Below are 18,045 nucleotides of genomic sequence, written 5' to 3' on the forward strand. Positions count from 1 at the left end.
TCCCCTAGAAACTATCCCCTATCGTCTCCAATCCCTACTCCCCTAGAAACTATCCCCTATCCTCTCCAAGCCCTACTCCCCTAGAAACTATCCCCTATCATCTCCAAGCCCTACTCCCCTAGAAACTATCCCCTATCGTCTCCAAGCCCTACTCCCCTATACATTATCCCCTATCCTCTCCAAGCCCTACTCCCCTATACATTATCCCCTATCCTCTCTAAGCCCTACTCCCCTAGAAACTATCCCCTATCCTCTCCAAACCCTGCTCCCCTCTACATTATCCCCTATCCTCTCCAAACCCTGCTCCCCTCTACATTATCCCCTATCCTCTCCAAGCCCTACTCCCCTATACATTATCCCCTATCCTCTCCAAGCCCTACTCCCCTATACATTATCCCCTATCCTCTCCAAGCCCTACTCCCCTAGAAACTATCCCCTATCCTCTCCAAGCCCTACTCCCCTATACATTATCCCCTATCCTCTCCAAGCCCTTCTCCCCTAGAAACTATCCCCTATCCTCTCCAAGCCCTACTCCCCTCTACACTATCCCCTATCCTCTCCAAGCCCTACTCCCCTAGACACTATCCCCTATCGTCTCCAAGCCCTACTCCCCCAGACACTATTCCTATCCTCTCCAAGCCCTACTCCCCTAGAAACTATCCCCTATCCTCTCCAAGCCCTACTCCCCTAGAAACTATCCCCTATCGTCTCCAAGCCCTACTCCCCTAGAAACTATCCCCTATCGTCTCCAAGCCCTACTCCCCCAGACACTATCCCCTATCCTCTCCAAGCCCTACTCCCCTAGAAACTATCCCCTATCGTCTCCAAGCCCTACTCCCCTAGAAACTATCCCCTATCCTCTCCAAGCCCTACTCCCCTAGAAACTATCCCCTATCGTCTCCAAGCCCTACTCCCCCAGACACTATTCCTATCCTCTCCAAGCCCTACTCCCCTAGAAACTATCCCCTATCGTCTCCAAGCCCTACTCCCCTAGAAACTATCCCCTATCGTCTCCAAGCCCTACTCCCCCAGACACTATCCCCTATCCTCTCCAAGCCCTACTCCCCTAGAAACTATCCCCTATCGTCTCCAAGCCCTACTCCCCTAGACACTATCCCCTATCCTCTCCAAGCCCTACTCCCCTAGACACTATCCCCTATCCTCTCCAAGCCCTACTCCCCCAGACACTATTCCTATCCTCTCCAAGCCCTACTCCCCCAGACACTATCCCCTATCCTCTCCAAGCCCTACTCCCCCAGACACTATCCCCTATCCTCTCCAAACCCTACTCTCCTAGACACTATCCCCTATCCTCTCCAAGCCCTACTCCCCTAGACACTTCTTGATACCATCTTTGCCTCTTAAATAAGTGGACTATTAAATGGCAGATGTTGAATCAGCCATGAACATAAAGGTTAAAGTGCATTGGGCATAGTGAGAATCCTACTAGATGGTCCTATTCCCAATACAGCATGGCATCCCTTTTCCTAGATCTCCTCATAATCTAATATGACAGCCATGTTTCTACTGGAGAGAAGAGCAGAGAACTGGGGGGACTGACAATAGAAGCTATAGAATACAACTGGAATACAACTGTAGAACTGCTGCCCTGCACTTTATCAATCACTCTGCCTCATCAGGTAGAGATTGGATGGAGAGAGATAGGGAGTGAGATTGGAGAGAGAGTGGAGATAGAGAGAGATGGGAGAGGGAGAAAGGGTTGAGCGCCTGAAAATGGGTCCTGCCAATTTGGATCAGTTTTGCACCAATTTGAGATAGGGCCGAGACAGAAATAAGCACACATTGTCTGTCTCTCTAATTCTCTCACCATCTTTGTGTCGAGATGCTTTCCCTGATCAATCCACAACATTCCATGTTTTCGCTGCTTCTATGTCCTTTTTGAATGTTAACCAGAGAACTATGGCCTTACTTAAACTACGTACTGTGTACTAATCATACTACAAACTATTTAGAATATACTGTTTCGCAAAACGTTTCAAGTTTTAATTCGCACATGCACAAGCACGTGTTGTTTGGTCTTCGTCCCCGTGCCTTTACACAGCACGCCGTAATTTGGGTAAAATAAAACCCCCTGTTACACATTCCTGCTCCTGTCTCCTGAATCTCTTCATACCAGCGTGACAGAATAATCAACCATTAAGGGAGACAGCGGGAATGGCCCGTCTGACGATGCTGCGTGCAACTGGCCCGTCTGACGATGCTGCGAGCAACTGGCCCGTCCGACGATGCTGCGTGCAACTGGCCCGTCCGACGATGCTGCGTGCAACTGGCCCGTCCGACGATGCTGCGTGCAACTGGCCCGTCCGACGATGCTGCGTGCAACTGGGTCGTCCGACGATGCTGCGTGCAAATGGCCCGTCTGACGATGCTGCGTGCAACTGGCCCGTCCGACGATGCTGCGTGCAACTGGCCCGTCCGACGATGCTGCGTGCAACTGGGTCGTCCGAAGTCGCTACAACACGGCCGTCCGACGACGCAACTTCAGCAGCCACAACTGACCCTTCCGCCGCCGCCGCCACAACCAGTCAGTCCGACGCCACTGCTACTGGTCCGCCCGATACCGCCGCAACTTCAACTTCGGCAGCTGCATCGGGTCCTGATAGACCCGCACTGCGTTCCGGTGTTGTTGCGCTGCTAGTGCGTCGGGGGGGGGGATTAGGGGGGTACTGTCACAGATCCCTCTGGAACTTTCATTGCGCACACCTGGCCCCTATTCCCACTGATTGTACTTGTATATATGTGCCCTTTGTTCACCATGGTGCTGTCCATTATTGTTACAATGTCCGTTGATCGTGTGAGTACCTGTGCTGTGTGTTTGGGCTTTAGTGCCATTGTGGATTGTACAGATGATTACGGGTCTCGTCCCGTGTGTTAATCATTGTTATTTATTCGATTGTTATTAACAATTTATCATTGTTATTTATTCGAGGTACTCCTCGCTCTTTTGTTTGGGTTTCAACCCTGTGTTTTGTATAGTGTTTTTTGGTCTTCGTCCCCGTGACTTTACACGGCACGCCGTAATTTGGGGCGGAATAAAAAAAACTATTACGCATTCCTGCGTCTGTCTCCCGATCCGTCATACCAATGTGACAGATACCCAAAATGCCTACTATTTAGAAGGCAAGAAGTGGTTTTCAGACACGGCCATTGTCTCATTACAAGCGTGTTCCCATCTTTTAGTAACAGTAATCACAGCCATGTCCCTGCTAAAGCCTGACACAAACACACACACATACCAACAAACACACACACATACCAAAATGAACGAATATCCGGAAACAACGCTCCCCTTTCCTCTCTCTCCCCTTTCCTCTCTCTCCCCTTTCCTCTCTCTCCCCTTTCCTCTCTCTCCCCTTTCCTCCCTCCCCTTTCCTCTCTCTCCCCTTTCCTCCCTCCCCTTTCCTCTCTCTCCCCTTTCCACCCTCCCCTTTCCTCTCTCTCCCCTTTCCTCTCTCTCCCCTTTCCTCTCTCTCCCCTTTCCACCCTCCCCTTTCCTCTCTCTTTCCTTCTCTTCTCCTCTCTGTATCTAGCCTTCCATTGTTGTCGTGATTGACGTCTGTGTGCATGTCTGTGTGTGTCTGTGTGTCTACCCTTCTGTTGTCATTCGAGGTGTGTGTATTCTTGGTGTGAGAGTTATAACGAGGTCCTGTTACACCTCCTGCTTACAGATTCACCAGGGTGTGTGTGTGTGTGTGTGTGTGTGTGTGTGTGTGTGTGTGTGTGTGTGTGTGTGTGTGTGTGTGTGTGTGTGTGTGTGTGTGTGTGTGTGTGTGTGTGTGTGTGTGTGTGTGTGTTTGTGTGTGTGTGTGTGTGTGTGTGTGTGTGTGTGTGTGTGTGTGTGTGTGTGTGTGTGTGTGTGTGAGTAAACCTGGCCTGAGTCTGACAACAGCTGGTCGTGACTAGTTGAAACACCCCCTCTATACACGTTCCCTCCACTGTGTCTCTCTACCTCACTATAACAACTACATGTCTTTCTACCTCACTGTAACAGCTACATGTCTCTCTACCTCACTGTAACAGCTACATGTCTCTCTACCTCACTGTAACAGCTACATGTCTCTCTACCTCACTATAACAGCTACATGTCTCTCTACCTCACTATAACAACTACATGTCTCTCTACCTCACTATAACAACTACATATCTCTCTACCTCACTGTAACAGCTACATGTCTCTCTACGTCATTGTAAAAATGACATGTTTCTCTACCTCATTATAACAGCTACATGTCTCTTTACCTCACAATAATAACTACATGTCTCTCTACCTCACTGTAACAGCTACATGTATCTCTACCTCACTGTAACAGCTGCATGTCTCGCTACCTCACTGTAACAGCTACATGTATCTCTACCTCACTGTAACAGCTGCATGTCTCTCTACCTCACTGTAACAGCTGCATGTCTCTCTACCTCACTGTAACAGCTACATGTCTCTCTACGTCATTGTAAAAATGACATGTTTCTCTACCTCATTATAACAGCTACATGTCTCTTTACCTCACAATAATAACTACATGTCTCTCTACCTCACTGTAACAGCTACATGTATCTCTACCTCACTGTAACAGCTGCATGTCTCGCTACCTCACTGTAACAGCTACATGTATCTCTACCTCACTGTAACAGCTGCATGTCTCTCTACCTCACTGTAACAGCTGCATGTCTCTCTACCTCACTGTAACAGCTACATGTCTCTCTACCTCACTATAACAACTACATGTATCTCTACCTCACTGTAACAGCTACATGTATCTCTACCTCACTGTAACAGCTGCATGTCTCTCTACCTCACTGTAACAGCTACATGTCTCTCTACCTCACTGTAACAGCTACATGTCTCACTACCTCAGATTTGATGTATGCATAAATATATATAAATATACAGGCCTCCCATCACAGCTATATATCAATTATAATCTCCCATCTGTTCTCATTGAAAAGTTGGCAGCTTGGAGGGGAAGAGGAGGATAGTTGATAGTGGAGATGCATAGGCATATGCACACACACACACACACACACACGCTCACACACACACACACACACACACACACACACACACACACACACACACACACACACACACACACACACACACACACACACACACACACACACACACACACACACACACAACTCCAGCTGACTCTTGGCATAGCGCCTGGTGATCTTAGCCTTGTGTGCGGCTGCTCGGCAATGGGAATCCATTTCATGAAGCTCCCGACGAACAATTATTGTTCTGACATTGCTTCCAGAGGCAGTTTGGAAATCGGTAGTGAGTATTGCAACAGAGGAAAGATCATTTTTATGTGCTACGCGCTTCAGCATTTGGCGGACCCGTTCTGTGAGTTGTGTGGCCAAACACTTCACGGCTGAGCTGTTGTTGCACTTCACAATAACAGCACTTACAGTTGACCGGGGCAGCTCTAGCAGGGTGGAAATTTGACAAACTGAGAAAGGTGGCATCCTATGACGCTGCCACATTGAAAGTCACTGAGCTCTTCAGTAAGGCCATTCTACTGCCAATTTTTGTTTTTGGAGATTGGATGGCTGTGTGCTCGATTTTATACACCTGTCAGCAACGGGTGTGGCTGAAATAGCTGAATCCACTCATTTGTGTCCACATACTTTTGTATATATAGTGTATAAACAAACACACTCACAAAGAAGAGACACACACACACACACACCACGAACCAACACTAGAATACATGCAAATACCCACACAAATAGACAAATACAAATAAAAACACACACACACTTCAATCACACATCACACATCGCTCTCACGACTTCCCCTAATTGAAATTCCTCTCCCCTCTCCCCTCTGCCAACCTGCAGCAGCTGTTTCTATACACACACACACACACACACACACACATCAATTAACTCTACAGCTACAGCGGAATGATGAAATGTCCTGTCTGTCTGTCTGTCTGCCTGTCTGTCTGTCTGTCTGTCCCTCTGTCTGACTGAAGGCTTTCCCTTAATCTGTCTTTTGATTGTCCCTGCCTCTCTGTGCCTCTCTAGGCCTCTCTGTGCCTCTCTAGGCCTCGCTGTGCCTCTCTAGGCCTCGCTGTGCCTCGCCAGGCCTCGCTGTTCCTCTCTGTGTCTCTCTGTGCCTCTCTGTGCCTCGCTGTGCCCCGCTGTGCCTCTCTGTGCCTCGCTAGGCCTCGCTAGGCCTCGCTGTGCCTCGTTAGGCCTCGCTGTGCCTCTCTGTGCCTCTCTGTGCCTCTCTAGGCCTCGCTGTGCCTCGCCAGGCCTCGCTGTGCCTCTCTGTGTCTCTCTGTGCCTCTCTGTGCCTCGCTGTGCCCCGCTGTGCCTCTCTGTGCCTCGCTAGGCCTCGCTGTGCCTCGCTAGGCCTCGCTGTGCCTCTCTGTGCCTCTCTGTGCCTCTCTAGGCCTCTCTGCGCCTCTCTGCGCCTCTCTGCGCCTCTCTGCACCTCTCTGTGCCTCTCTTTGCCTTTGTGCTCTGACACTAATACTGCTGTAGTAGACATTATAGGTTGTGAGGGACAAAAACATGTGAATCTTACTGATCTGATTGACTGGTATAGAGTTTCCTGAGGGTGTGTCTGTGTCGTAGTTGAGTACTATTCTGACCCTCCCCCTGAGCCTTGTCTATCAACCATTATCCAGTTCAGCCAGTGCTACAGAGCTCTCTGGGTGTTTTCATGCTTTCTGTCAGTTAATTCCTCTGTTTTATGGGAGAGAATAGAAGGGTAATATTACTGAGTGCAGTCCCAGCATCAAGTCTGTGGATTACATCATTCTATACTCCCCTTCTCTCTCTCTCTCTCTTTTGCCAGCATGGCAACCACAGCATTCTGCAGTGATACGGCATTCCAGGTGACTACCTCATGAAGCTGGTTGAGAGAATGCCAGGGAGTGTGTAAAGCTGTCATCAAAGCAAAAGGTGGCTACTTTGAAGAATCTCAAATACAAAATATATGTTTATTTGTTTAACACTGGTTTGGTTACTACATGATTCCATATGAGTTATTTCATATGAGAGAGAGAGAGAGAGAGAGAGAGAGAGAGAGAGAGAGAGAGAGAGAGAGAAAACATTTCTAGAAACCATCAGTATATTAGTGATCCCTGTCACTGATCCCTCCACTCTCTTCCTCTCTCAGTGCTGCAGGCAGGGCTAGCTACATAGCTAGGAAGCGCTCCTACACATTACGATCAGTGCCACTCAGCCAAAGCTAATGCTATTGCTGCCCTTGGCATGCATTGCGTAGCACTGAGCTAGCATGCTAAAGGACAAGGCTACCGTACACAGGACTATCACAGGCAACCCTGAGGCTACGGCTGAGGACAGGAACAAGTACAAGAAGTCCCGCTATAACCTCTGCAGCAGAGTCATCAAACAAGCAATAGGACAATATAGGAATAAGGTGGAATCATATTACACAAGCTCCAACACATGTTGCATGTGGCAGGGGCTACAGTCCATTACAGATTACAAAGGAAGACCAAGCCGTGATCTGCCCAACGATGCCTCTCTACCAGAAAAAGTCAATGCATTATATGCAGGCTTCGACAATAACAACACCGTGCCATGCATGAGGGCCCCCACCGACTCAGAGGACCGGATGATCTCACTCTCCGATGCTCATGTGGGTAAGGTAATCAGGTCAACACTCGCAAGGCCGCGGGGCCGGACAATATTCCAAGGCGCTTTCTCAGAGCATACGCTGAACAGCTGGCAGGCATACTCACAGTCATTTTCAACCTCTGTAATGCCCACATGTCATACACTGACTACCATCATTCCTGTTCCCAAGAACTCTAAGGCTTCATGCCAGAATGACTACCGCCCTGTAGAACTCACATTGATAATCATGAACTCTAAGGCTTCATGCCAGAATGACTACCGCCCTGTAGAACTCACATTGGTAATCATGAACTCTAAGGCTTCATGCCAGAATGACTACCGCCCTGTAGAACTCACATTGGTAATCATTAACTCTAAGGCTTCATGCCAGAATGACTACCACCCTGTAGAACTCACATTGGTAATCATGAAGTGCTTTGAAAGGCTGTTTATGGCACACATCAACTCATCCCATCCCAGACACCCTAGCCACACTCTAATTTGCATACAGATCAAACAGATCCATAGGTGACGCAATCTCAATTGCACTAAAATACTAAAACTTTGAAATTTGCATGAAAGTAGTTATACATTTGCAAAATGTTCTCTCCGCCCCATGGCAAAATGTGTATAGTTCTCCAGACACACACACACCCAACACTAGTCTAGGGAATCAGGTAAGGTGGAGGTGATATGATCCTTAACTGTTCTCTCAAAGCACTTCATGATGACACAACACGAGACCATAGTCATTTAGTTCAGTTACCTTCAGTTTCTTGGGTACAGGAACAATGTTGGACATCTTGAAGCATGTGAGGACAACAGACTGGGATAGGGCCACCCCTCATGTGCATAGACATCAACCTTATCCATAGTACAAACAAACAGTCACGGGTCCAAAAGTTAAGCGCTGTCGGAGCTGTGCTGCTCTTGTAATCCACTCCTTCTGCTTGTTTTCTGCACCGCACGTGTGTGTGTGTGTGTGTGTTTGGGGGGGTTAACACCCTCCTCCCTGCCATTCCTCGCTGTGTGTGCCAGTCACACTACTGCAGGGGAGGATGAGGGACACACAGACATGGTTGGGGAAGCATTTCACTGGTGCACACACTGAATATAGGCTTGGCACTGAAACATAGAAACAGGTCCATCCATCTGGCATCCCCTTATGTAAACAATGTTGAAGAAAGATTAAGAGAGAACAGGAAAGAGAGAGGGGAGAGGGGGAAGAGGGGGGAGAGAGATGGAGGAGAGAGGGGAGAGGGGGAGAGAGATGGAGGAGAGAGGGGAGAGGGGGAGAGAGATGGAGGAGAGAGGGGAGAGGGGGAAGAGAGATGGAGGAGAGAGGGGAGAGGGGGAAGAGAGATGGAGGATACAGAGATGGAAAAGGCAGAGAAAGAGCAAAAGAGAGATGGTGAAAGTGATTAAGATGGGTGGGGGGAACGAGATCGAGATAGATATAAAGAGAGAAAGAGTAGAGAGAAAGAAAGAAAGAGAGATATACAGTAGATAGAGAAAGAGAGAGATATACAGTAGAGAGAAAGAGAGAGATATACAGTAGAGAGAGAAATAGACATAAAGAGAGAAAGAGAGAGATAAATAGAGAGAGTGATTTAAAGAGATAAAGAGTAGAGGCAGAGATACAAGCAGAAGTAAGAGAAGGAGTAAGAATGAAAGAGAGATGCAAATTATATGGAGCTTTCATATTTGAAGTTTGTCATTGGAGACTTCTCCCTGAGACAATAACAGTGTTTTTCCGTTGGGGGGGATTTACAACAGTTAGAGTCCTGGGCCTGGGTCAGAACCTAATACGACAATAACAGTGTTTTTCTATTGGGGTGATTTACAACAGTTAGAGTCCTGGGCCTGGGTCAGAACCTAATGGGACAATAACAGTGTTTTTCTATTGGGGGGATTTACAACAGTTAGAGTCCTGGGCCTGGGTCAGAACCTAATGGGACAATAACAGTGTTTTTCCATTGGGGTGGACATTGAGGTCTACAATCGGTGACATGAAAACAATCAGCTAACAAACCAGGGAGAAAATGCAAGCAGCAGTTACAGACTTGAATTGACAACCACTGCACTATACAGTTACAGAATAAAGTTTAGCAACTTCAAAAGTTCACACTGAACCAATCATCCACCAGTAAGACATCTGGACCTAGCAGGTGTTCAAGATAAGATACGGACGGAGAGAGAGAAATACATAAAGAGAGAGAGGGGGGAGAGAGAGATAATGTGACAGAAAGATAGAGAGAGAGGAGGGGGGAGGAAAGGGAGAGAGAGAGATATTGTGACAGAGAGAGAGGAGAGGGAGAGAGAGAGAGATATTGTGACAGAGAGAGAGAGGGGGGAGAGGGAGAGAGAGAGATATTGTGACAGAGAGAGAGGGGGGGAGAGGGAGAGAGAGAGATATTGTGACAGAGAGAGAGAGGGGGGAGAGGGAGAGAGAGAGATATTGTGACAGAGAGAGAGGGGGAGAGAGAGATATTGTGACAGAGAGAGAGAGAGAGGGGGAGAGGGAGAGAGATATTGTGACAGAAAGATTGGCCCTAAACAGAGAGTACACAGTGGCATAATACCACTGTGACTGACCCAAACTTAAGGAATGCTTTGACTATGTACAGACTCAGGGAGCATAGCCTTGCTATTGAGAAAGGCCGCCGTAGGCAGACCTGGCTCTCAAGAGAAGACAGGCTATGTGCACACTGCCCACAAAATGAGCTGGAAACTGAGCTGCACTTCCTAACCTCCTGCCCAATGTATGACCATATTAGAGACACATATTTCCCTCAGATTACACAGACCCACAAAGAATTTAAAAACAAACCCATGATAAACTCCCATATCTACTGGGTGAAATACCACAGTGTGACATCACAGCAGCAAGATTTGTGACCTGTGCCACAAGAAAAGGTCAACCAGTGAAGAACAAACACCATTGTAAATACAACCCATATTTATGCTTATTTATTTTCCCTTTTGTACATTAACCATGTGTACATCGTTACAACACTGTATTTATACATAATATGACATTTGTAATGTCTTTATTATTTTGAAACTTCTGTATGTGTAATGTTTACTGTTAATTTTGATTGTTTATTTCACTTTTGTATATTATCCACCTCATTTGCTTTGGCAATGTTAACATATGTTTCCCATGCCAATAAAGCCCCTTGAATTGAATTGAATTGAGAGAGGGAGAGGGAGATAAAAAAGAGAGAGAGAGAGAGAGATAATCCTACCCTGCCATGACGATGAAGAAATCCAGACGGTTCCACGTGTCGCCCAGGTAACAGCGACGGCCAAAGATTCCGAGGGCCATCATCTTCACCACCATTTCCACCGCAAAAAATACATAGATGAAGACATCGAAGGCCTGAGAGACGGGAGAGAGAGGGAGAGGGGAGAGAGAGAGGGGGGAGAGAGAGGGGAGAGAGAGAGGGATAGGGAAGGGAGAGGGGGTAGGAGAGAGAGAGGGAGGGGGAGGAGAGAGGAGAGGGATTGAGGATTGAGAGAGGGAGAGGGGGTGAGAAAGAGGGAGGGGGTGGTGGAGAGAGGGAAAGCGAGAGAGAGAGAGAGAGAGAGGAGGGGGAGAGATAGGAAGAGAGAGCGAGGGGAGGGAAAGAAGGATTAAGGAGTGAGGGAGGGAGAGTGGGTGAGAAGGAGAGGGAGGGAGTGGAGCAAGGAGAGGAAGTGGAAAGGGTGAAAGTAGGAGAGAGGGAAGAAAGGATAGTCAGCTTATTGAGAATACCTGATGTCTCTCCATCTCCCCATCCCTCCCTCCCAATCCACCTCCATATCACCCTTCTCCACCATCCATTCCCTTCTTTCTGTAAACAGACAACTAATGAAAAATGATTTGTCTGTACTGCAATCAGCGAAAAGCTTACACACACACACACCCACGCGCATGCACGCATACACACACACACACACACACACACACACACACACATCGAACCACGGTCCCTAATCAAGCAGCTAATTAAAACTGTATAAAGGCATCACCAATCTCTGCTGCTTCTGCTGTCGACATTAATATTGTTGTTGTTGTTGTTATTGTTGTGCTTAATTCATTCACGCCAACATTCTGTTTGTTGTCTGCTGTTTATTCCAGGGATTACAGAATCATTATTTGGTTGAAAGAGTGCTCGTAATTGTATTAAATTGAATAATGCACGCAACATGATTTGAAATTGAACTGCATGATACAACCCATTTATTTGTTGTTCTGAGCTGAAAGCATTTGGCACTCTTTCCCCTCTAGGATGGTCACAGTTTAGTTGACAGAGCTGGAGTCTCTATCTACTGATAGAGGTTCAGATTTTATATCCACTTTAATGATCAAGATTAGAATGGGGGTATTGCAACCTGATCCTAGACCTGTAGTTAAGTCAAGTGACAACTCTGTCAGTCTTCACCTTTGACCTTTGTGAATAGGAAGCAATGAGCGAGGAGAAACCCTCAGTAAAGATCGAGTACCAACAATCAAACTAAATCATCCCTCCCTTGACATTTCCACAGGTCATTCCCTCCCTCTCTCCCTCTCTCCGTCTCTCTCTCTTTCTGTCCCGACCTCCCTCTCTCCCTCTTTCCCTCTCTCTTTCTATCCCTCCCTCCCGCTCTTCCTCCCTCAGATTTGACAGGAGGGCTCAAAGAATTTCAATTGTCTTTTTCATCTCTGAGGATTCAGAGAAAGACTGACAACACACACACACACACACACACACACACACACACACACACAGCTGATACGCATGGATGGAACCAATAGAGTGTAACTCAGGCTCTCTACATCACTAGCACACCACAACCAAAAAATCCCTGCCATTTCAAAACCATGAATGAACAAAACAGAAAGTACCAACAGTGTGCACAGATGACTGTAAGTTGCTTTAGATAAAAGCGTCTGCTAAATGGTACATTATATTATGTTTAAAAACAGACACAGCTAAAACTCACCTACAATAAGTGGATGCTGAGCCTAGACTAGATATACTACGTCTTCTATTAAACAACGTTGTTTATACGGTACATAGAGTACTAGATAATGTCAACCTGTACACTGTGATGTTGTTTAGACGGTACATAGAGTACTAGATAATGTCAACCTGTACACTGTGACGTTGTTAAAATGGTACATAGAGTACTAGATAATGTCAACCTGTACACTGTGATGTTGTTTAGATGATACATAGAGTACTAGATAATGTCAACCTGTACACTGTGACATTGTTAATGTGGTACATAGAGTACTAGATAATGTCAACCTGTACACTGTGACGTTGTTAATGTGGTACATAGAGTACTAGATAATGTCAACCTGTACACTGTGATGTTGTTTAGATGGTACATAGAGTACTAGATAATGTCAACCTGTACACTGTGACGTTGTTTATACGGTACATAGAGTACTAGATAATGTCAACCTGTACACTGTGACGTTGTTTATACGGTACATAGAGTACTAGATAATGTCAACCTGTACACGGTGAGGTTGTTTATACGGTACATAGAATATTAGATAATGTCAACATGTACACTGTGACGTTGTTAATATGGTACATAGAGTATTGAATAATGTCAATATGTACACTGTGACGTTGTTTAGACGGTACATAGAGTACTGAATAATGTCAACCTGTACACTGTGACGTTGTTTAGACGGTACATAAAGTACTGAATAATGTCAACCTGTACACTGTGACGTTGTTTATACGGTACATAGAGTACTAGATAATGTCAACCTGTACACTGTGACGTTGTTTATACGGTACATAGAGTACTAGATAATGTCAACCTGTACACTGTGACGTTGTTAATATGGTACATAGAGTATTGAATAATGTCAACCTGTACACTGTGACGTTGTTTATACGGTACATAGAGTATTGAATAATGTCACTATGTACACTGTCATGTTGTTTATACGGTACATGGAGTATTAGATAATCTCAACCTGTACACTTTGATGTTGTTTATACGGTACATAGAGCATTGAATAATGTCAACCTGTACACTGTGACGTTGTTAATATGGTACATAGAGTATTGAATAATGTCAACCTGTACACTGTGACGTTGTTTAGACGGTACATAGAGTACTAGATAATGTCAACCTGTACACTGTGACGTTGTTAATATGGTACATAGAGTATTGAATAATGTCAACCTGTACACTGTGACGTTGTTAATATGGTACATAGAGTACTAGATAATGTCAACCTGTACACTGTGACGTTGTTTATACGGTACATAGAGTACTAGATAATGTCAACCTGTACACTGTGACGTTGTTAATATGGTACATAGAGTATTGAATAATGTCAACCTGTACACTGTGACGTTGTTTATACGGTACATAGAGTATTGAATAATGTCAACCTGTACACTGTGACGTTGTTTAGACGGTACATAGAGTACTAGATAATGTCAACCTGTACACTGTGACGTTGTCAATATGGTACATAGAGTACTAGATAATGTCAACCTGTACACTGTGACGTTGTTTATACGGTACATAGAGTACTAGATAATGTCAACCTGTACACTGTGACGTTGTTAATATGGTACATAGAGTATTGAATAATGTCAACCTGTACACTGTGACGTTGTTTATACGGTACATAGAGCATTGAATAATGTCAACCTGTACACTGTGACGTTGTTAATATGGTACATAGAGTACTAGATAATGTCAACCTGTACACTGTGACGTTGTTTATACGGTACATAGAGTACTAGATAATGTCAACCTGTACACTGTGACGTTGTTTATACGGTACATAGAGTACTAGATAATGTCAACCTGTACACTGTGACGTTGTTTATACGGTACATAGAGTACTAGATAATGTCAACCTGTACACTGTGACGTTGTTTATACGGTACATAGAGTACTAGATAATGTCAACCTGTACACTGACTCTTTATGGGTTACAGTGAGGGAGAGGTAGATTCAGTAAACAGTGATATAAGACACCAGTTGTCCCCTATTACCCATAGAGGTTTTAAATCCACATTAAAGACCAATAGATATGGGCAGGAGGATTTCTGTTAGATCTGGAGGGGAGAATCCAGACACACGCATGCACGCACGATTGCACGCACGCACGCACGCACACACACACACACACACACATCAACTAGCTCTCACAGTTTCAAGTCAGAATTAGATGTTCATCCATGTTTCTCAAATGACACATTTCGAAGTTGTTGCAAACGTCAAATTGTAAGTGTTTAAGGTTAGTTTAGGCATTAACTCTGAAATCTTAAGGTTAAGCCTGAACTCTGAATGGTTAAGGTAAGGGTTAAGGTTAAGCCTTAACTCTGAATGGTTAAGGTTAAGGTTACGGGTAAGCCTTAACTCTGAATGGTTAAGGTTAAGGTTACAGGTAAGCCTTAACTCTGAATGGTTAAGGTTAAGGGTAAGCCTTAACTCTGAATGGTTAAGGTAAGGTGTAAGGTTAGGCATTAACTCTGAATGGTTAAGGTAAAGGTTAAGGTTTGGGATAGGTGTAGCCCTTTCCTGCAATCAAATTGTCACGTCCTGACCAGTAAAGGGGCTGTTTGTTATTGTAGTTTGGTCAGGGCGTGGCAGGGGGTGTTTGTTTAGGGTGTTTCAGGGTTGTTTGGGTTATGTTCTATGTTAGTGTATTTCTATGTTATTTCTAGTTGGTCTATTTCTATGTGGTGTTTATTGGGTTGACCTTCAATTTGAGGCAGCTGCTTCTCGTTGCCTCTGATTGAAGGTCCTATTTATAGGGGTGTTTGTTCTATGGGGGTTTGTGGGTAGTTATTTCCTGGTTTAGTGTTTGTTGCACCTGACGGGACTGTTTGGAGTCGTTTGTTTTGTATACGTGTTTATTTTGTTTTTCCTTCTTCAAATAAAAAAGAAGATGAGTATACATTTCCCGCTGCGTTTTGGTCCACTCCTTACGACAATCATGACACAAATGATCTTGTGGCCTCATGTGAGGACTGTTATGAATATTTTTCACAATTTCATAATTAATAAACATTACTTTGAAAAGAATGCAAAAATCCGGTTTTGTTATATATCAGCCTTCTGTGACGTACACTACAGTTCAAAAGTTTGGGGTCACTTAGAAATGTTATTGTTTTTGAAAGAAAAGCACATTTCTTTTGTCCATTAAAATAACATAAAATTGATCAGAAATAGAGTGTAGACATTTTTTATGTTGTAAATGACTATTATAGCTGGAATCGGCAGATTTTCAATAGAATATCTACATAGGCGTACAGAGACCCATAATCAGCAACCATCACTCCTGTGTTCCAAAGGCACGTTGTTTTAGCTAATCTAAGGAGGACTTGTGAGGCATCTGTTTCTCAAACTAGACACTCTAATGTACTTGTACTAATGTCTCTAATGTACTAATGTCCTCTTGCTCAGTTGTGCACCGGGACCTCCCACTCCTCTTTCTATTCTGGTTAGAGACAGTCTGCGCTGTTCTGTGAAGGGAGTAGTACACAGCGTTGTACGAGATCTTCAGTTTCTTGGCAATTTCTTGCATGGAATAACCTTCATTTCTCAGAACAAGAATAGACTGATAAGTTTCAGAAGAAAGTTATTTGTTTCTGGCCATTTTGAGCCTGTAATCAAACCCACAAATGCTGATGCTCCATATACTCAACAAGTCTAAAGAAGGACAGTTTTATTTCTACTTTAATCAGCACAAAAGTTTTCAGCTGTGCTAACATAATTGCAAAAGGGTTTTCTAATGATCAATTAGCCTTTTAAAAGTATAAACTTGGATTAGCTAACACAACGTGCCATTAGAACACAGGAGTGATGGTTGCTGATAATGGGCCTCTGTACGCCTATGTAGATATTCCATTAAAAATCAGCCATTTCCAGCTACAATAGTCATTTACAACATTAATAACAATGTCTGCACTCTATTTCTGATCAATTTGATGTTATTTCAATGGACACACACAGAGACTCCTACATGTACAGTATGTGTTCATACATAGGTTATGCACGCTGTGTGTGTGTCCGTGCGTGTGTGTGTGTGGTTGTGAGCGAGAGAGAAGAGAGACAGAATATATCCATGTCACGTGTCTTCTCCAGGATAAATCAGTGATACAGTAAAACATCTGTAAAGATGACGGTGGGTCAACGAAGAGACAATCTCTTGTCTGTTCTGTTAAAAAAAAGCACATAGAGAAAGCAATGTAGTGCCTTCACATCAGAGAGAAAAGACAGAGGAGAAGGAAGCAAAGAAAGTCCTTTTTCAATAGATGACAAGAGGTGCTATTGAGAGGAATTTGAGAGGTGTGAAGAAATTGAGTAGTGGTCCTTGCACAGGGATCGCATAGTTAAACAGTATTAGTGTGTGTGTGTGTGTGTGTGTGTGTGTGTGTGTGTGTGTGTGTGTGTGTGTGTGTGTGTGTGTGCGTACAGAGTGTGTGTGTGTGTGTGTGTGTGTGTGCGTGCGTGCGTGCGTGCGTGCGTGCGTGCGTGTGTGTGTGTGTGTGTGTGTGTGCGTGTGTGTGTGTGTGTGCAGCGTGTGTGTGTGATACTGACCTGTAGTACCTTACAGCGGTCTGAAGAGCAGTCTATGTTCTCACAGGGTTGGTACATACCCAGGGTCACACAGTTGAGTAATATCACCATTATACTGCAGCGCTCGAACCACGTAGAGGCACCAGGGTTAAGGATAATACTCAGTGTAGAGAGACTGGATTAACAGAACATACAGACTGGATTAACAGGACAGAGAGACTGGATTAACAGGATATGGAGACTGGATTAACAGGACAGAGAGACTGGATTAACAGAACATACAGACTGGATTAACAGGACAGAGAGACTGGATTAACAGGACAGAGACACTGGATTAACAGGACATACAGACTGGATTAACAGAACATACAGACTGGGTTAACAGGACATGGAGACTGGATTAACAGGACATAGAGACTGGATTAACAGAACATACATACTGGATTAACAGGACAGAGAGACTGGATTAACAGAACATACAGACTGGATTAACAGGACAGAGAGACTGGATTAACAGAACATACAGACTGGATTAACAGGACAGAGAGACTGGATTAACAGAACATACAGACTGGATTAACAGGACAGAGACACTGGATTAACAGGACATACAGACTGGATTAACAGGACAGAGAGGCTGTATTAACAGGACAGAAGACTGGATTAACAGAACATACAGACTGGATTAACAGGACAGAGAGACTGGATTAACAGAACATACAGACTGGGTAACAGGACAAAGAGACTGGATTAACAAAACAAAGAGACTGGATTAACAGGACAGAGAGACTGGATTAACAGGACATGGAGACTGGATTAACAGGACATATAGACTGGATTAACAGAACATGGAGACTGGATTAACAGGACATGGAGACAGAAAGACTACTA

The 18,045-nt window shown here is 44.8% G+C and overlaps 1 protein-coding gene across 1 annotated transcript in view; it reads right to left on the reverse strand.

Annotated features, from left to right (window-relative positions):
* Positions 1-17,468, reverse strand: part of LOC115147878 (voltage-dependent T-type calcium channel subunit alpha-1I-like) — a 128,494-nt gene extending 111,026 nt beyond the window's left edge. The window contains exons 1-2 of the mRNA XM_029690142.1: positions 17,176-17,468; positions 10,866-10,999 (exon numbers count right to left, since the gene is read on the reverse strand). Of these exons, the coding sequence (XP_029546002.1) occupies positions 10,866-10,999; positions 17,176-17,265 (224 nt within the window). The 5' untranslated portion in view covers positions 17,266-17,468. The remainder of the gene's footprint in view (positions 1-10,865; positions 11,000-17,175) is intronic.
* Positions 17,469-18,045: the final 577 nt, after the last annotated feature.

Source organism: Salmo trutta, chromosome 14 (assembly GCF_901001165.1).
Source record: "Salmo trutta chromosome 14, fSalTru1.1, whole genome shotgun sequence".
Lineage (NCBI taxonomy): Eukaryota > Metazoa > Chordata > Actinopteri > Salmoniformes > Salmonidae > Salmo > Salmo trutta.